The 21,482-nt window shown below is 39.6% G+C and overlaps 1 protein-coding gene across 4 annotated transcripts in view; it reads left to right on the plus strand.

Moving 5' to 3' along the window:
• PDE1C (phosphodiesterase 1C) overlaps positions 1–21,482 on the plus strand; it is a 359,821-nt gene that overhangs the window by 31,532 nt on the left and 306,807 nt on the right. For all 4 annotated transcript variants that reach the window (XM_085303991.1, XM_085303982.1, XM_085304009.1 and 1 more), the window contains exons 2-3: positions 4,125–4,175; positions 9,839–10,010. In XM_085303991.1, the coding sequence (XP_085160117.1) occupies positions 4,125–4,175; positions 9,839–10,010 (223 nt within the window). The remainder of the gene's footprint in view (positions 1–4,124; positions 4,176–9,838; positions 10,011–21,482) is intronic.

A 21,482-nucleotide genomic window follows, 5' to 3' on the forward strand; every position in this document is an offset into this window, starting at 1 on the left:
GTCTATATAAAGTAGTTAGAGTTATCTCAGCGGTCACCAGACTSTCTCTCTGTCAGTATTAAAGGAAATTATTGTCAGGAGATGAAATGTTACATGTCTGTCTAGGGCAATCCAGAGATTTTTACAGTGCTATACAAAGTATGTGGCTGCAGAAAAATGAAAAATCTCAGCAAAGAGTTAGTTCAGACTTTATGTTCAATATACATTTAGCTTCATGCCTGTGTTCTCACTTTATCTTATGTTCTTTACCTTTTCATAAATGTATGACAAGTTCAGTAGCAGCATGGCTGCTTTGAAGTATGAAATATTTAATTAAACTCATCTGACCTTTGGCTGATTAAAAAGTCTCCTTGAAAGAAGATGTTTACTGGTGGGTAAAAAAATCTATCTTTTTTTTTTTTCAATTTCTCACCTGTTTAGTGGCAAAATATAGAAGATGTGCTATTGTTTAAGTCTGTCAGTCTTGATGAGTCATTACTACAAAGCGGTATTTCTTTGCATTGTACTAGAAATTTGCCAAAGAAACTTCCAAAGACGAAGTAGCTGAGGGGGCGTACTGGTGAAATGAATACCTCCTCTACAAAAAGGTGGGAAGCTGTAGAAAATCATTCAACAGGGCAAAYATTAAAAAGTGAAAACTGCCCAAGGCTCTAAGGTGACACATGGTGAACTCATATGTGGGTAATCCACATTAATCAAAGAACTGATTTCACCCATAAAGATAATTCTGTAATTGCAATGAAAGGTTCTTCAAATTCCCAGGCAGTTATGATATGATATAGGACTTCTGAAAAGTAAGAAATTTGGCTAAGCCTTGGTATCTCATTGTCTACTCGGACAAGTGACCACAAATAGCATATAAATGTTTCACTCTAATAGTGTAATTACAGTCTGTTTCCTGCCTCTCACAGCTGTTTTTCTGAAGCAATACTAATTGCTTACAAAATATCTACACATTGCTATATCTCTCTCTGAGATTTAGTTGCTTCTGGGTTAGAATGGAAAACAATTTCTAGTGTGTGTGGTTTAGTACAAAAAAGGTCTTTGGATAAGAACTGAAGAAGGTCCTATTCACTTAGGAGTATGAAGTAAATATTTCTGAAGTTTTTATGTTGATAGTCTCAYCTAAACAGAGATCAGAATCAGCCTAGACTACAACGTAGTAGTATAGGCAGTGGCTGAAGAATAAAGACATCCATAGAGACAGTAGCAGTATGGGCACAGGAGGTCTTCAGAAATACCTGAAGTGTCCTTTGTGGGTTGTGACTTGCTTTCTGAGAGACTCAACATCTTTCTCCAATTCCATTAATTAATACCTGTTTTCTCCCAAAAGCTTATTGTTGCTAATAAACTTAATTAAAGCATGAAGACTGTTTCAAGCCTTTTGGAGAAAAGTATTCTTTTCTTATTTACATGTGTCACCTGTATAGGTCTGTTGCATTCTCTGGAGACATGAAGATCTCACAGGACAAGTGTAGGAAACATAAGTGAAATTTCCATAGTAAGAAGTGCATCAAGTAAAATCCTCTCAGATATTCACACAAAACAAGTGCAGAAATCCTCTTCATTCCTTGCCTCTGAATCCTTCCCTTTTTAAATTAAGAACTGAACAAGTATGAGTTCTCATCTATGTACACTCCTCATAGGTCCCATACAATTCCTAGGCTTTAATTAGCTCTCCTGTAGCAGAAATCTCATTAGTAATGCAGGATCAACACCCACAAGTGCTTCCCACCCTGCTCACTGCTTCACTGTTTCACCTCCACCCTTGCTCTGGATGACTGTATGCCAGATGGAAGAGTATTATTCTGTATATTACACAAACTGATGTTTGGAAAGCACTGACAACTGAAAACAAACATATGCAGCACGGAACCGGAAAATCCTTTTTTAAAAAGGGATTAATGACACCTGTTGTGTTGGATGCTGTGACTCTGGGAGCTGAGCTTCCCAAACACAGATGTTGGGTGCAGCACTCCCATGCACTTGTTGCTACAACCAGCTGGAGGGTGGAATAAAGCTGACACCTTGTGTGCACCTCAAGCACCTGGTGACCAGCGAGTGTCATCTGCTACCAGAGTAGAGGAAATACTYTAAAGGGGAGACTAGCACATTAAAAGGTCCTTAGCAGGCACAACTGACCTAACAGCTCACTTAATGCTCAAACTTAAACATCAGTGCATGTTATGAAGTCGCCCAGGCTCTGCTGTGATCGGATAGATGCCTGAGACCCCAGAAGGGACTAGTCCTCCGGGCAATCTCTCAGCCTACTTAGAGTAAGGTGGTAGCACTGTGTGAAGGACAAAGCATGGCTCCTACAGTCTGGCCACTGTGGCTACCTGACATTYGGCTAGAGTAGCGTTTCCAAACGTTTTGTCGCTGCAAAAATTGGAACAGTTCTTCATCTCACTTGCTCTTCTGATTACCACTGCATGGAGGATGCTGCCACCTCTCCTTCACTGTGCCATCACCTCCAGCAGAGCCAGATTTGATGCTAAAACTACTCCAAATCTGGTTAACTCTCTCCAGTCACTCCGGTGTCTCTGCACCCAGGGACTGGGGGAGCTGTTAAGCAGTGTCCCAGGAGAGCTTGTTTGGCTGGGGTTTGTGCTGCAAGTATTTGGGATGGGTTCAAGAGAGGGAAGAGCGTCCAGCCAGACGTGGGAGACCTCAGGGCTGCTGCACCTGCTGCCTGCTGAGTTCCCCAAGCTCTGGCAGAGAAGCAGCAGGGCCATATTTTAGAATGGGCCAAGAGGAAATGCAAGGCACCTCGAGCAATTGGTTGAATCTGTTATAAAGTGCTGGGATTATACTTTTYTGTTGTTGTTGTTGCTGTTTTTAAAAGGATCTTTTTGATCCTTCTAAGGCTTTTTTTGCATTCAGTCTTGAAAGAGGATCTGGGCRACTGCACCCCTAAAAGCTGCGTTTCCCAGTCGGGCTGGCTGGCTGGCTACTGCAAAAGGGCTTTTGCGGTCCCTATGTTGAGCTTGCAGGAGCTAAAGAAAATCGCTCTCTCTTGCTTGGCCTGTGCTTCCAGCGCAGAAGTGCCACAGCACCTTGGGAAAGCGGCGTGTTTTAAGGGCCCCATCTACTGGCTAACGTGAACAAAACGATGCAGTGACTCTGCTCGCTGAAAGAATGAGTGCTAGTGCCACCGAAATCAACGTATGAAGATAGGAAAGTAAGTCGGGAAATCTGAAATATCGCTGGATATGAGCCTTAAAACCAAAACCAAACTTAGAGTGACACCATAAGACTTGTTAGAAGAATTAACATTCCTCAACAGCCTTTTCTGGTTTCAAAAAATCCACTAGTGTTCAGAGGATATTGTCTTGACAGGAAYCAATAAACCTTATTTCTTTTGAGGGGTGTTTCAGCTTGCCTGTTCTTGTTTATGCTCTTGACTGTGTACCTACTGTGTCACATAAATGAGGGGAGTTATGCCAGTGTGAATCTGAGGCAGAAAAATGCAGGATTTGTATGTGTTTGTTTTTAATCTAGGTAATATCCATATGCAGTTCCAATGTCATAGGACTCCTCTGCTCAGATTCTGAAATTTTATTTAATTGGTTTCTAAAATGAGCCCAGAGGATCGTAAGGTATTTCYGTATCTAGGAACAAAAATCTTATTTATTCCTCACCAGAGTCATTAATAACAATGGRGAAAAAGTGAAATTTATTTTATTTAGGACTTGGAAAACAAAGTACAATAGAAAACAGGATTAGCAAGGATGACTATGATCATATATTACTATGTATGATTAATGACTAATTCTTAAATATTGGGCAATTACATGATTCATTTATAATGTAGGACAAGATAATGTTTGTGTGTGCCTATAGTGTGCCCTGCTAACTCTGAAAGCTGAACTGGACAGACATGCAAACATTCAAAGTAATACATTTGCTGGCATTTAAAAAAGTATTAAACCTGTATATGTGTGTGTGTGTGTGTGTGTGTGCGCGTGTGTGTGTGTGTATTTATATACGCACATATATATAAATATATCCAAATGCTATTACTTTTTCCCTTGGAATGCCTGAGAATTAGTATTATCATTAACTTTATACAATATAACATGTAGATTTAACACTTTCTATTTCTCTGTATTTTCTCTTTTCAGTTGCAAACGAGACAGGTGACAAAAATGCACGACCACTTTCACGATTTGCCCGTGAGTAGAGTTTTTTATTTTAACTGCTTGATTTCTACTTCTATGGTAGAAACAAACACATTTAGTAAGTCTTTTAAATTCATATTCCTCTCAGCCCTGTCATACCACTTCATTTACAATCCAGAATTGAGGAACCATAGGACTTAGCTGGAAATATCTCTTATAGATTCAGTCTGACAGAGTGAAGTTGATGCAAATTAAATAAATGTAAGGTTTTGTGGCTATACTCTTGTTTCAAACATAAGAAGTCACAAAAATATATGCATCACAATGCCAGTTAAAATTGACTAYAGAGACTTCAAAGAGATTTGGGCCAAGTCTTAAAAATAGCATACTAGGAACGTATTTCAAACATGATGGAAGTTTCTCCATCCCTTTTGCTTCATGCAGTAATATTTGGAATTAAAGATGTGTTTTGGSCTTTGAAATAACAGTGCTCTAGTTTTGTACAAAACAGAGGGATGCATCTGGTAGTGTAGCACCAGCTCAGCATGAATGGATCATTAAAAACACATGTGACAATATGKAGGAAAGAGGAGGAAGATGGGAATTCCTCTTCCTAATACATGCAGTTTCATGATGCTCTGTTACCACTTAGCAGTGGAAAGTCCCCTTGTCATCGTTAGAGGAGAGCATTTGCCATCATCCTGGGTGGTGCAGATCAAAACATCCAAAGAATTTACATCTACAGTGCAGTATTTCACACAGTCACAGGATGGCACTCTGAGCATACCATACCTCACATAGGTAGATAATATATATAATGCAGAATGAAATAGTATAACTATAAAATCTATCATATATAATGACTTACTAGGTCATGGAGCAGATTGAGCAGAACAAAAAGAAAAATGTACTGGAATTCCTTATACCTGACTTAGGGTTTATTTTCCTTCATGTTGTGGACAGTAAAGTTTAGGAAAAAGGGCTCTATTAATCAGTCCTGGTTGGTTCAGCCACCAAAATGCATGTGGCAAAGGAAATCACAAAGGAGAGCAATATAAATATAAATGTTTTGAACTTTATCATTTTGCCTTTTGTCTACTATGGTAGCTAAATAGTAGACATAAGGTTGGAAGATTCTGTCCCAATACCACTTACTCCTGCATATTTGGGTTATGAGGACTTCATACTGCAATATTGTATGACCAGTAGGTCAAGTAAAATGTTATGGCATTTGGAACTAAGCTGGAATTTCAGTGCAAAATCTGACATTCATAAGAACGTGGTTTTTGAGGAGAGAGATGATGAGGTTTAAGGAGTAGGTTTGAGAGGTAGGAATAACCAAGTTCTGTTCCTGTTTTTATCCTGGTTCTCAACCAGCTGGTGAAGCTTTCCTTGCAGAGTTAAGGATGACTTGCATTAAATTGAAGAGAAAGAGAAGAAACTGGTAGATGGCTATGAGCTAAATGAAAACACAAGAAACCTCTTTGCAACACCTGATCATATGACCCAGTGCTGCAGAGGATTAGAGTATGGAGCTGGGGCTGAGAGCATAGGCTGCTTGGCAGTAACAGAAATGCAGTGCAGAGAGGAACATTTAGAGAAGCCTGTTTTGGATGTAGCTGTAGAGCCATGAATGATATAGGGATAATTTGAAGTATAAATCAGACATTCGTTGTAAAGAGTTGAATTTAATGATCTGGGTTGAGGATTTCATGATCCAGCATAAATATCAGAGCACATGACTAATGATGACTGTGTGGGCATCAGTAATATGAGGTCTATGGGAATGGGAAAGGAAAACTAGAATGGGAACTGTGTTATAAATAGGAGGGAAATGTCTTATGCACGTGCTGTACTAATATGAGCTGAGTAGATGAGCCCCAGATTTGTGTTGAGAGAGCACTATAATCAACCACACACGTTTTCATTGGACAAACACTAGAGTACAGACTGAACATTCAAAACCAGCCTAGCTGAATGGCAGAAAATGCTGCAGTGTTTGAGGACAGAAGTCAGAGAGCATTATTGTTGTTGTTCTTGTGATCTGAGTCACAAACCAGAGGCTGGGTGTCTCCTAGGATCAAGCATTGCATATTTGCTTGAACAATGAATATCAGGGCAACCACTGACCTTATCCTTACAGAAAAAGGTGAGATTCCTGTTGCTCTGTAACAACCCCTCATTTGAGATCAATGATAAACTCTTAGAGAATTCAGTGCGACCACTGCTAGGCTTGGTTAGGCTGTCACTGAACATTTAGCAAATCATGTCTATTTTTTTGCAGACCTTAGTTCCCTAATACAGCTTTCTTTCTGTGCATGCAACCAAACACCACAATGTAGGCTACAAAAATGCACATCAGTCTTGTCTACCCTGACTGTTATCCAACAGCTTTCTGCAGAGTAGATGTTTTTCCTTTAGTTTAAGAGCAAAGAAGAGGGAAAAGATGCTGTTACTGTTAAGTGGGATACGGGGAGTGATGGCTGTCTCCTTATCCTGGTAGCAAGTCTTGCAGGGCAGCAAAGTTTCAGAGTTTATTTGAACCAAAGCAAATATACCACAGATTCTTTAAGAAGACTTCTGCTGTTTTAAATAACACCCAAGTCTTTTTAGTTTTTGACTCTAGCTCAGCTATAATCATCTTTGGCAGGGTATAATAAAATGAGGGAAAAGCATTTTTGCAAATGTTTACGCTTATCACAGTGATTTGAAATTAAAATTGAGTTGTTAAGCGTTATTCATTCTAATGCTAGGACTAGCCAATTTCCAATAGTCTTAAATGTCAAATTTCTGCTCATTTAGGAGAATTTGAATTTAAGAGGCAGTACTCCCCTTAGCAGTGGTTACAGTGCCTGGTATCTCACTGTGTCACCTTGCTTCAAGTAATACAGTGCCATCAGTCTTTGAACAGTTGTGACTGCACCTGTGGGGATTTAAGTCCATAAAGCTTTCAGAATTCAGCTTTTCAGGCAGTGGGAAGTTTCTGCTGGCTGTCTGTTCATGCAGGACCATTACATAAAAACAATCATTTGCTGAATGCACATCACCTAAGTGTAACTATTGGCAGGCAATGGGCAGACTAAACACTGATAAGGACAGGCAAACATGAGAGTGAACAAGAGATTTCACCACTCTATTGAGGTTAGTTAACTTCCTTCAATTGTTTAATTTGCTGGTGTTGATCTTCAGATGAATTAAGAAGATATAGATCTACCATCTAGGTCTAATCATAGAGATAAGCTGCATGGGATGGATATCTCCATGTGAGGAACAGAGCTGGATGTATGTGTGGAGTGTAGAGAGAAAAACAATATGTACACTGAAACAAGTGTGTGTTTGTTTATTTATTTTTTGCTGATTTTAAAACAAAAGTGTTTGAGTAAGGTGATTACATAGTTTTCAGTGGCAGTTGCTCACCTGTCACTGTTGGTTTTCAGTGGTAGAGCAAACAGGAAGCTAATGCTTGTATCTTCTGGCAATTTCTGGACTGTGATGTTCTGCTACTCTCTGACAAGCTGAAGGGCTTGTGGAGTAAAAGTAAGAAGTCTGAAGAGTTGAGGAACTGAAGAGAGGGTGTAGATTTGGTAGGTTCACCAGGTATCTTGAAGTAATTGTGAGGGAAAGCCTCAAAAATCTGAATGTGGCTTCCTCCCAGAAGAGGATGACTTTTGTAGAGCATAGAAGCTTTTTCACCAAGTGTTGAGTAGGACACCARGTGTCCTACTGTGCAGCATTTGTGGCTTTATGACAACTTATTTTTCTTTACTGACCTCATCTTAGCAAGGACTTAGACTCCTACTTCCAACTGTGCTGAGTATGCCATAGTTCCTAGCAAAATAAACAGTTCTCTCAACATATTATAAGGGCTCTCTGTATTTTTGACTCTCTCAAGGGTGGCCTACATGGACCAGAGTCAAGTAATTTGAGACTCTTGCACCCTTTTACAACCTACTTATTAAATAGAAAGACAAATATTTACATATTTGAATAAAACGTAAGAGATATTGGGAAAATTGGGTGGTGCTTTAAAGTATTGAAGCAGTGGTATTACCATAACGTTGGAACTTCTTGAATGCTTGAAGATGTTTTGACAATGCACTAATTTCTGTAGCCATTATGTAGACATAACCGGGATTTAGATTAACTAGTACATGTATTTATCTAGTTATGGTAGCACAAAACTCAGCCCAGGACATCAAGCCAAGCTGTAAATCTGAGTAAATATAGTACTTGAATATTAAATGACTGATGACAATTAAGAATAGAGAAGCATATGAATACGGGAGCTTTACTGGGCAAGTAAACTAAAAATTATTTTGGACTGGAACAGATAAATGAGCTTTATTGCTGATCTTCATTAATTGGTCTTTGCACCATACAGGCTGTGTGAAAGCAATATATGGTAAGAAAAAAATAGCAAAACAAATCTGTGCCTTTTTGCAGAAGCTGATATTGCTGCTGCTAGTAGGGCAGTTTCTCATAATGTTCTCAGAAGACTTGGAGTGGCAAGTCTTCCATTCAATTTCCTTTTAAAATAATTTCTCTTTTTATAATAGGACAAAATTCAATATAAGTATATATATGTTAGGTTCATTGTCTGCTTTTTAATTGTCTCTGCTGCACAGCTAAGTCTGAGTACTAGGGAAATATTTGAAAATCTTATCTGTGTTGTCCCTTATAAATATGAGTTGTGGACTTTAGAAATATCCCATTTCTCAGAGTACTTTTTTAAAAAATTTTGCACAAAAATAAAAAGCCCATAGAGAAGGACTAATAGCAGGGTTGGTGTATCTTACTGCTTTGAAATCCCATAGGACCAATACTGTACCTCTGTAGCAGGAAGTTTCTTGACAGTRTTATAGTTAACAATCAATATGTCAGTACTTAAGTGCTTTTCCTGGGATCTGATAACTTGTCTGCATGTATTCTATAATGCTTAAAATCTGGAATATGACATATGAGAATCTCACTGGGATTTTCAAAAGTGCCTAGCTTATTCAGAAGCCATTGGGACATTTTTGCAAATATGAAACTATGTTTTTTTTCAATTTCTTTGAAATGCAAGTCATGTATTCTCTCTCTAAAGACAGGGAGGAGATCTGACTGACAGGTGCTAATTGTACTTTGTCAGTGGAACTAGACTTACAGACGAGAATGGGTTCCCTGAATGACAGTCACGAGGCACTTGGTGACACTTCTAAATAACTGCAAAAAGATCATCCATAGGAATATTTTGGCATTTGAATATCTACTGAGAAAAGCTGACATTTCAGAAGGAAGGAAATATGTTTTCTAATACTAGTCCTTTGTTAATATTTTAAATCTATAATTTAGTCATCATTAATTAATCTAAAGTCAGTTGTATTGATCCAGTACTTTGAGGTTTTTTTTAGTTCTCTGGTATAAAATATTGTCATGTTAATTTATGGTAAGTTGTAGCCTAAGTATAATACGAAACAGAAGGTTGTTATGGATGCATGTAAACTTCATATTCTATAATCAGATCCTTTTAAAGGAGGCATTAGAGTTTGGGATTTTAAAATGACTTTCTGAATGTTAAAGTCTGTTTCCACTTAGAGCTTTATTTCATGCTTTCAGACATAATCTTGCCGTGATGCAAAGGAAGAGATAACAGAGTGTCTTTATTTACCAAGCTGCTGAGAGGCCAGATAGTAGGTCTATGAATTCAGTTTTCTTCTTGCTTTCTGTTTTTACAGGATCTAAATCACAAAACTGCCTGTGGAACACCATTATTGGTGGATTGACTGGCAATCTCAAAGAAAGGCCAAAGCCAACCATCATCAATGAYCCCAGACCTCCTGAGGAAATCTTGGCAGAAGAACTACCACCTGTGGACAGTCCTGAAGCACTGGTGAAAACATCTTTCAGGTCTGATGGTTATGAATTTACTTTGTTTATCCTTGAGAGGGTGCCTTTTAAGCTAGACGTCTGCACTGTGAGTTTGACGGGAGAAATCAGTATTGAAAGATTCTGCAATGCTACATGTTTTTGTACTGAGCAGGAGTGAAGAAAGAGGGCCATAAATAATACCGACAGAACTGTTGTCTTTCATTTCTCAGACTTAATTAGCCTTGTTAGAAGATTATGGGCTAGATATATAAATACTGTAGCTAGTCAAAATGGTTGATAGAGACAGCTTATTATATGAAGATGTCTTTGAAGGTTGGTGTTGTTTTGTCTGAAAGTAGTTTAGTGATGAAGACTTGCTCTTTATGTCAGATGATATGCTTTAATGATCCAAGAAAGAGCTAAACCTTTTTCTATTAATGTAATGTATTGGGAACTGTCTAGCATTAATCTTTTAGTCAGGGAGAAGGATTCTGGCCCAGGGCTTGCAAGTAAGTGATTGCTGCTTTTGTAAAGTTTGAGATATAGCCATTACTAGGTTTTCTTCTCATTTATTTAATCATGAGAACATACAGTTGTCAGGYGTTTCTTGGAGGCATGCTTTCTGAAAATAATATTCTCCAAGAAGTGAGGTAAAGTAGAGAAGCTGTGTGTGCATAGAGTGGATATTTGATAGAAATGTGAAAATTGGTGTGCCCAGGGAAAACACAGACAGTGTGCCGGAATTGATTTTTGAGTGCTGGGTGTTTTTTAGATTTTTTGTTGAAAAACTATGCTCTACATTTATAATCAATACATGCCATATGCAAGTGTGAAACACTTTTTACTTTGGATAAATTTCTCTGTTCAGAAGTCTGCAATTTTGATAATACATGTCAAACTTATTTTGGTCTTCATATAATCATTATTTTGAAGGTACTTCTTTAAGTCATTTTCTTAGGTAGTAGTTTCAGATACCTTGTTTATGCTGCTTGTTATTTTAAAATTTCCACAAAGTAAATTTATGTCAGCCTATATAAATAAATTCTATGCTTTTATAGCACATTCTCATTCTTTAATATTTCTAGTGAAATTATTCAGGCCAACTGTTTCAGAACCCAGATCCTCCTTTTATGATGACTTGTTATTTTTAATCATTTTTAAACATTTTGTGGCTCTGATATTTTAAAATCTGTTATTTCAAGAGCTCTTACTCTTTTTCAGCTTTCACTTCTCATAACAAATTCTGGGTAGGAGCAAACCTTACTTTGCTATAATCAAGATCATTTCAACCATTTTATATGACAAAATAATGTCACAGCATTTCAAATAGCATGATTTGATTCTGTGAGTAGAGGTGACTCTTGGAATAAGTTAGCTTGTAAATAGAATAGTAAGGACTGATGATTTGGAAAATGATATAGCAAAATAGTTTCCTTAATGCAGTGTAAATGTTATTTAGAAATGTTTTATAAATGGCTTTATAAATATTAGAGAATCTTTAAGTATCATCTGTATAGAAATTACAGTGCAGTGTGGCATTGTTTGGACTTTTATAGAATGAAATGCAAACAAATTGTTGCAGTGAAGTAAATTGTATCTCTCTGGCTTTAAAAAGAAAGGAACCCAAGTATGCATTTGTGTGCAATGTGCAAAAATAKAGTATTAGAGAGTGCATGGCACTTACTGTCTAAAGAACCTAGAAGATAAAAGCGCTTTTGTATTTGCATTCAGTTTGAGATCTTGTTGGTATTATGTTGTAGACTGGAGCTTAGGAGGCATCCTAAGTGGCATCTCTGGCACAGTGGGTTGTCTCTTCGATTCATCAGGGTCTCTTGCGAGCAGTGATCTCTGAGCGCATCCTTGACAGAGYTTGGCTGGTGAGCCTGGGCACCAGTGCCTGCCTGCACAGTATGGGATTTCCCTTTCTTCTTGTGTAGTAGACGGTAATGGGAGATCTTGCCCCTCCATTGCCGTCTGGGGAATGAAATGCTCTTCACGAGTTCTGCTGTCCGGCATGTCCTTGTTAAGAATCTGGTGGTTGAAGCTCATGGGGTCTGCAGAGGGCAGTGGCAGGTTTATGTGAACCGCTTTCACGGAGGGAAGGTCTGGGCCTCGTTTTCTGATGCGACTGCTACAAACTACAAAATGCAGCGACTCCCTCACTGTTCCTGATTCACCACTGTGAGAGCAGTATGTGGCAATACTGTCCCTTTCATACATAGTTAAAAAGAAAATGTCTCTCCAGTGTCAAATGAGTCACGCTTCCGTGTGATTGCATCTCTTTTTATGTGAATACACGTATAAGCAGCATGAATCTCAATTGGCAGCCTCTGGTGTCAGATCCTGTTTTCTGCTGTGCAGTGCTTATTGTTCTGTAGCTCAGAAAATTAGCAAGAGATCTATATTTGATTTTTTTCAACACCTAGATATAAGCTTCAAGCATGTTTAAACACAAAAGGAGGAAAGTGGTTATTTGAATGATTCCAGTCTTAATTTCCTGCAGTAATAACCCACCTCTGCAATGTAAAAAACAAAACAAAACAAAGAACTCCCTAACCCCTCCCCCAAGGTAAATATAATACAAGGTCTCTGTGTCCTTGAAAGGTGTTCTGATAGTCCTTGTTTTGTTTTACAATTTTTTATAACCCCTTTTCTGAAGATACCAGAAACAAACACAAGATTGATGTAAACAAGGTTCACAAAGGCAGAATTTCAAGAGTTTGTAGCATCTTGTTATCTGTGTTATTGCACTGAGCAAGCAGTTATAAATACTTTTGTGTCTTGACTAGCTATATCACTTCAGTGCTTAAAATACAGATTTTTGAAATCCATTCTCACTGGCGTATACTCTATTTGTCTGGTAAAGCCAGGGGAGACCCTGAATTGAATTACATATGAAAATAGAGAAAGTAGAAACACATAATGGTGAATTATCCCCTTTTGACAAGCAGAAAAAAATACATATAGAAATGATTAGCTTCTTGGCCCATGCTTTATGCAACAAACCTGATATGTCTAATACTTATTTTTGCATAGATACTAAGTTTACAGTTACAGGAGCTGTGATTGCCTTTTTGAATAGTTGTGTGTATCAACATCTGAACATAGATACAGTAATATACAACAGTTGCCAGTGGCTGCAGATTGATGCCCAGGAATATTAGATGGTGGGCCTACAGTTTTGTCGGGGCAACCAAGATCTGGGTGTCGGCTGGAGATGCCAGTGGTTTCTGACACTAAAGTCTGGTTGTAACTATGAAGCTCCGTTCCTAGATCTACTTCTTCATCTGCTAGATCCCAGTAATGACTAAGCTTCGTGTTGGTATCAGTAAGAAATAACAATGCTAATTAACGACTCCCTAAGAAGATTGTGTAGTAACTATGCAGCCTAATTTAGTGTCTGTGCGCAGTTTCTGTATAGCACTACTCATATAGGTGTTTTGAAAACTCAAGTCTGATGCTCCACCAAGGGGAGCAGAGAAGTAGCAGGTAGGTTTGGATGCTGTTCTCCAAATACTATCCATAATTTTGTGGAAGTGTTTTATATAGGAGACTGGAACAGAACCTGCTGTTTTTGTCCCCAGGCTGCTGTCTGCGGTGAACCCAGTCAGTAGGGCAAGTGCTGCTACAGGTGAAAATTTGGAGCATCCACCACTTCATGATTTTTCTTGGGCTCTTTTGGTTTTGATGTGCAGGAGAGAAAGAACATTATTTTGAGTCTGGAGAGCTTGTACATTGGCCCACATGGCCTGCCATGGTATTTCTGGTACACCAGGGCATATGATAGCATAGATGGATCTTGTGACAGGAGAGATCCTGTGGGATGAGGTGACTGGGACATACTCTGGTGAAAGAATGGTGACATACTCTTAGATAAGATGTTCAGTGAAGCCTTACAGCCTCCTATCCCAATCCAGGTGTGTGACAGCCAAAATAGTTCTGTGGATCACAGACTAGTCCAGCTGTATCCAGCACGTGGGGGCTTGGAGCAGAACTGTTTCTGGAGAGATATATCAGAGTAGTGGGCAGTTCAGCACTCAGCAGTGAGGTAAAGACCATCCATCTTCTGCCAGAAGAGCCTAGTTGGATACACATATGGCAGTAGACATAAGAGAGACATGGAATTACTGGACAGAGTCTGGCATAGGGCTACGAAGATGATCAGAGGACTGGAGCATCTGCCCTACGAGGAACGGCTGCGAGAGCTGGGCCTCTTCAGCCTGGGGAAGAGAAGACTGAGGGAGGATCTTATCAATGTGTACAAGTACCCGAAGGGACGGAGTCAAGGGGATGGGGACAAACTCTTTTCACTTGTCCCGTGTGACAGGACAAGAGGCAATGGGCAGAAATTGAAGCACAGGAAGTTCTGCCTGAACGTGAGGGGGAATTTCTTCACTGTGAGAGTGACAGAGCACTGGCACAGCTTGCCCAGAGAGGTTGTGGAGTCTCCTTCTCTGGAGATCTTCAAGGCCTGCCTGGATGCAACCCTGTGCTCTAGGTGACCCTGCTGAGTGGGGAGGTTGGACTAGATGATCTCCAGAGGTCCCTTTCAACCTTACCAGTTCTGTTCTGTTCTGTTCTATTCTATTCTGTTCTGTACTAGGCAGTGATATATACTGATATATACTGTTTGTCATTAAAGTCTCATCATCCTGGGAACTAGAGATGCAGATTCAATTTCTTCAAGGTTAAAGTGTTTTTAAGCCCAAAACTTGCATGGGTTCTTCATTTCTGCTACTCTTTAGATTATTTCCAGATTTCAGTTTGAATCTGATAAGCCTTCTGCTTACCTTAACAGCTACTTTTCCTACTTTAGTTGCTTGCAACATTTATTTCTTTATCTTTGCGATGAGACTTTGCTTGGCTTTCGTTATCTGCTTCTAAACTGCTTTGGGAGCTTTAAATCACACTGGCAACTAATCATCTTGTATTTCTGGTTTGGTCATGGGTTACGTAGCTCTCACTTATGTCACTTGGTCTACAGGATAGAGGGTGATACTGCTGTGCTCCAAATCTGTAAGCTTCAGTCATACCGCTGTGTGCTGGGAGTCAACACGAGGCTTGTTCGTGCAGGATAAGGTGGCAACAACGAGAATAGGCGACTGAGCCTTCCTTCCCCTTCCTGCCCTGCTTGCAGAACAGCAAGAGCCCTACACTGCTCACCTCCACTCCTGTGGCAGAGGGGCCTCTGGAATTCCTGCTCTACCATCTCTCACATTTTGATGTTCTCTTGGCAGCACCACAGCTCAGCTGTAGCTATCCGACCTAGTATGTGAGGTGTGAAAATAAGAGATGAGAGGCAATGTTGTGCAGGAGAACTGTGACCATCACTGTAGAGAAGTAGGAGGTGAGGGCTAGTGGTGGGAAAGAGTAAAGCCCTTCCTTCCTTCCTTTGTTCTCCTCCATAAATCCATGTCTGGATGTCAATATTTGTTTATTGACTGTTTTTAAATTAGATTTTCTTCTTATTTTTAAAACATATGCACAAAAATGAGAGATGGGCTCGCTTGCTTTTATTTTTATTTTCTTAACAGTACAAAAATTGTGTATTTACATATTATATACATATGTATACATATACTGTGCAAGGATATGAACCTAAAAGACTTTCTTATTGGTTTTTATATCCATCTGCAACAGCCTCAGATCTCAGTAAACATTAAAGTGTGTGCAGTGTCTCTGAAAACCACCCTTCTCAGTATTTTTCTCAATCTAAGTTTGTTATAAGGCACTTCACTTGCATTAAACTTGAATTCATTGATGTTTTACTCAAATCTGTTGCTTATATCTGTTATTTATTGATGTTCATTATCATGAATAGGAAAGGAAAAGTGTTCTATTCATTAAGGAGATGTCTCCTGCATCGTTCAGCTCTCTTCTTGTTTTAATTATGCCTCCCTTCTAGGCGCATGTTACACATTGTAAGAGCTATAAACACGTTTTTCTTGGTAGACTGAGATTTATGAGTCAAAGGGGGAATGATCAGAGCAGAAAGATTTATGCTAGTTACTGTTCAAAGGCTGCACTCTCTCTCTCTCTTCACACATAGTCCACATGAGTCCAGGAAAAAGGTTTTTTTTCAGACTGCTGGAAGAGGAATGGACCTCTCCTTTTTGATATCAGTCGTCATCTTCTTCATAGGATAGATGCATTATTGATGGCAAGCAAAGCCCAGTGTTTCTGTCCCTATAAATATCAGATACGTCAAAAGACCCAAGCTGAGAAACTCAGATGGAGTGTGGGTGTCCTAATACTGCTATGCCTCCTACAGGCGGGGAACAAATCCACTTCCAAAATTTGAAACAAATTTGAGCTGCTGCTTCTCGGACAAAGTCCTGTCAGTAAAGAACCCTTCCTGCTCTGCAGCTGAGCAAGGTCTGYTCCTGACCACACTTCTCTATTTGACGTACAGCACTTGAATCCTGTACTGTAATAAACTCTGGGCATTTGTTTTGCAGCTGCACAATGCCTTCAGTGCTGACTTCCTAAGCATACAGGCCATTCTGGATCCTTGGCATGGACTACACTAGCCACCACCATGCACAGAGGGCAGGCATATATTTAAATCCATGCATTGTGCATCTGTACAATGCGAGTGTCAAATGTCTGTGCAGCACTCATTTGGGCATACCAGGCTTTCCCATGTCCATGTGTGAACACAAATGGGTTCTCTAGACTTGCTACCCCTGTCTTCCTTGCAGGTGGCATAAGAAACTGTAAGTTGGCAAGAAGTCGTACAGAGGAAGATATGTGAATTTTAGGATCATCTTTATTCTACTGAGGGTAATTTTAATAATGCACTGTCTGTCTAGTTATCATTTCTACCATGAAAGATTCATAGCCTCTATGTTGTACCACCAGACCGGGGTGCCTTGCGGTTCCCATTGCCAAGATCATTTTGAGCCTGGTTTCCTGAGAAAAACTGGCTAACCTTTTCCTAAGGCACATGCTTTAAGCCTCTTAGTCAGCCTTTCCATTAGTAAGTTTTTAAGCTATTGGTCAAGTTCAGTTATGCTTAACAGAGCAATAAACATCTTAAAGGTACTCATTTCATGCCTGTTTTATGAAAGTAGATGCAGGATAAAAAAGGGTCCCACTGAAGGAATGGACAGACAGAAGGGCTGACTCCTGAGAATGGCCAGTTAAAATACTCTCTAGCTAATCAGCACATGTATTGCTGGGAACCAGGCACCATGTATGACCTGAAAACAGGCAGGGCACTTGAACAGGGTCTGGGACTGTTTGGAGGAGAAACCCAAGGACAGTGAAGCAGGAGATTCAGCAGGTAGCAGGATGCATTGCTGTGGAGAAGATGCAAAAGATGGAAATCACAAATGCGTAAGAAACCAGCTGTAGCTCATGTTACAGCTAGTGAAAGGTACCATTGTCACTATTACGATGACAGAAGTAGTGCCTAGTCTCTCTGATGGAGTGGATTGCATATCTCATTCTAGTAGATGAAGTGATTTGTATGCCATGACTTCTTCCTTCTGCCATATGATTGTACCTGGTACTATCTGTCTGTGCCTGTACAGGGTTCCAGTGTTTCCTGATGCAAACTGACTCTCATGGAGTTGGTCACCTAATGGGAAGGAGCAGCAGGAAAAATGGCATCTGAGAGGAGCTTGTGGCCACCTCTCTAGCTTTTAGTCTGCTCTTGAAGGGCGCTCGGCAGGTGAAGAAGTTGGTTCCAGGCCAGGTTTGGTCTCTTGGCTGTCTGCATGTGTCCTGTAGGTCATAAGTTGCTCATCCTGTTATTAAATTAAGACTTTTACAGTATGTATATCATTCCCAAAGAGAAAATGGGATGCTGGCTTTCTTATTCATGGTAGTCAGAGAGAGAGTGATGAGCAGAGATGAAAGTCTTTAAATAATCAATTGCTGAAGCTTTATCTTGAGTTCTTGAATTTGAGTAAACAGATAAACATAAAAAGGACACTAAAGAAGGGAATCTCTATGGAGTTTCTTCTGCTTTTAATTGGCTAGCTGATAGCAGTGAAGTGGTATGGTATATTGTGATGTTTGCCTGAAAGGCATGGTGAAACACCCCTCCCCCCCAATCCAATCCAATAAGGGACAGATTTGTTTTGGTTTTGAGACTACAAAGTCTGCAAGGAAGAATTCAGGAATATTTTGAAGTGAACAACTACAGTAGAAATTATGAAATTGCCCCCAAATAGGTTTGGTGTATAAAAACTTTATGTCTACTAACTTTATGCATTTCTTATTAAGGTGAAGAGCTTAATGGAGCAGGAAAAAGGAATGCTTACCCCCAATTAATTTAGTCTGATTAGCAGATCTGGAGAGAAAATTGTATTCTGTCTTGAAAAATACTATGGATTTATGCTTTGGAATGCAAGTTTCAGAAGCTTTTTTTTGATAAATCTTAAGAGAGAATCTACTCTAAGCATTTATATGGGATATGGGAAATCCCTATATCCATTTCAGACGTCACACATAGAAAGGAATGAACTTGTGGTCCCCATGGGAATGCTATGAACTCCAGGCCACAGGTTGCTCTAGGGCCTTGGTGTCACCTATTTGCATTCCCTGCTCTGTGCAGCTCTCCTTTGGCTCAGCATTTTCTGATGAAAGTTTTGTCCAAATTGTTACCTCCTCATGCAAAATACTTTGGTAACTGCCATGTTTTGCCCCCATTTTTTTTTTTTCTAGAAATTCACAGCCCAGTCTACTGGGCTTTGCAGACATCTTAGAAACAATTAAGTAACTAAAGCCATGTGAACTGTCAACACCTTTACCCACACAAGTTGCTAATGGCTGTTCTCTGTCTGGTATTTGCATGCTAAACTATTTGCTGGCAATTTCTAGAAACTATTTTATATAATAGAAAGGTCTCATTTGGAAATTATCACACTATCCATCTGAATACTCAGCTCTCACTGATGTCAGAGCCACGGTGCCTGTGGTTTGCAGACTGGGACATTTATTTTTAGTTCCAATAATTTTTGGATCTGAATCTACAAAAGCGTTCACAGCAAGACTGCTAAAACTATCATGTGTTACTTGGTTTCCATCTGAACTTTATAAATTGATCTAAACTTTATAAATTGACTCAGGCTGTTTTGAGACTAGGGCTATATTCTGAACTTTGCTATCAGTGCTGCTCTTACACTGGCAAAAAGAAATCTTCTATCTTCTTTTGGTTGAAAAGCCTTCATTTTGAGATGTGGGAATTGAGCTGAGACTATGGCCTTTGGGCCCCCATTTGTGCCCAATGATTCCTACCTTGGATCTTCATCTCCTTTTTTATGGGAGCACTTAGAGCGAGCTCCACACTAGAGCAAATTTTCTCTTGACCGGGCCATGAAGTTCTTTTGCTTTTAAATAACAGCCAGTAAAGAACATTTATCTTAAAATGGAAAGCTATCAGAAACTTATTTTCCTTCCTTCTAAATGATGTGTGCAAGCATCATTTAGATCTGTGTGCGCAGTTGCAGTTTCTGAGACAAAGATAAAATTTTTACTCCCAGTACTTTGAATCTCATGGTTGGCTTTGTCATAAAATTGTCACCAATAGTATCTGCTCCTGAATCAAAAAAATGTTTGTCATCCTACTCAGCTTCTTGCAGCAGTTATAATTAACTCTGCCCTAATTCCTAACAGTGTTATTCATAATAAAGTAATACTCCTATTCATTCTGAAGATGAGACCTTGAGAAAATGGGATTTTTCTTTATGGTGCTGTTTCTTCTTTTGAGGGCTTCTTTCCGGATTGTTTTAAGATTGCTCAGAACATAACTATCCACCGTGTCAGCAGTTCTCAAGTAAAAGAGTTATAGAACATGTCAGGATAAATACAGTGAGCCAGATTTGATGCAAGCTGGCATAAAACTCTAGACTTTAGTGGAACACTGCTGATTTACTGTAGGTGAGCATCTGTCTTGGTATTTCAAAATGGTGATTGTAATTTGAAATGTGCATATTTGCTCATTAATTTTAGATATCTAATGAATTGGCAGAGTGTTTTTGCTGCATTGTTAATAATACTATTGAATAATATGTTAATCAAAGTGGCCTTGGTTAGACATGGCAAATTCTCTGTATGAGGAATGCCCACCGGCTTTCATGAAAACTCCATGAATACTGAGCTTACAGTAGAGTCTTTGAATTAACACAGCTTCTAACAGTTTACCTTTTTTCTCCACTACTCTGATATTGTTTTTAATTTAACTGAGATGTAATAAACTGAGGTTTAATAGAATTGAGTAGGCTGGTCTTGGGAAGCAAAGACCTGAGGTGTAGGTTTTCTTTGCATTGCTCGGGGTTTACCTGTTTGAGGTTGCTTGCGTTCTCAGAAAGACATTGTACTTAGCATCTTTTGCTTTATAATTCATTATATAATCTAAATAGTTGTGTTATCTTGGTATATCAGCTACCATGCTAGCAAAACTGTTGTCATTTCCTATGTAAAATACTTATTAGTGTCAATAGAATACAAGATCCTTAGTGTTGTACTGCAGCAGAACGTCAGCAACACTTGTCTGCGCTTTAAATTCATTTTTTTCTTAAGTGAGGTGAGAGCAAACTCCTTTCTCATGTCTTGTATTTCATTCTCTCTGAGGCAGTTGTACAATAATTAATGCTAATATTTATAATGGCACAAACTGATTTAATAGACTTTATAAAGGTCAATTTTAAAGCTTGGCCGTATTGTGGCTTGTGTAGCTATCATTTGTCCTGTTTATAACATTTTCATTAATGATCTGGACTTCAATAAGTTTGCAGATTGTACAAAACTGGGAAGGCTGGGAGTGGTTAATACACCAGATGGTTGCTCTGCCATTTAGAGGGGCCTTCACAGGTTGGAGAAATGGGCAGAGAGGAACCTCTTGAAGTTCAACAAGCTGAAATGCAAAGGCCAGAACCTGGGAAGAAGTAACCCCCTGTGCCAGTACAGGCTGGGGACTGACTGGCTGGCTGGAGGGCAGCTTTGCAGAAAAAGACCAGGAGGTCCTGGTGCACAGCAAATTAACCACGAGCCAGCAACGTGCCCTTGCCACAAAGGTGGCACCTGGGCTGCCTTAGGCAGAGCATTGGCAGCAAGTCAAGGGAGGTGATCCTGCCCCTCTGCTTAGCACTAGTGAGGCCACATCTGGCATGCTGAGTTCAGTCCTGGACTCCCCACTACAAGAGAGATATGGAGCTGCTGGAGAGAGTGCAGCGAAGGGCTGCTAAAATGATTAAGGGACATCTCTCATATGAGGAGAGACTGAGAGAGCTGGGACTGTCCAGCCTAGAGAAGAGAAGGCTCTGGGGGATCTTACCAATGTGTATGATTATCTGAAGTGAGGATGTAGAGATGATTGGGCCAGACTCTTCTCGTTGGCACCCAGTGACAGAATAAAAGGGAAGGGGTAAAAAATGAAATACAGGAAATCTGGTCTGAACATAAGAAAAAGCTTTGCTACTGTGAGGGTTATCAAATGCTTCATATTGGAGATATTAAAGCCCAACTGGCCATGGCCCTGAGCAAGCTGTTCTAGTTGGCCCA

This window comes from Rhea americana, unplaced genomic scaffold (genome assembly GCF_003343005.1).
Source record: "Rhea americana isolate MKP2758 unplaced genomic scaffold, rheAme1 scaffold_100, whole genome shotgun sequence".
Lineage (NCBI taxonomy): Eukaryota > Metazoa > Chordata > Aves > Rheiformes > Rheidae > Rhea > Rhea americana.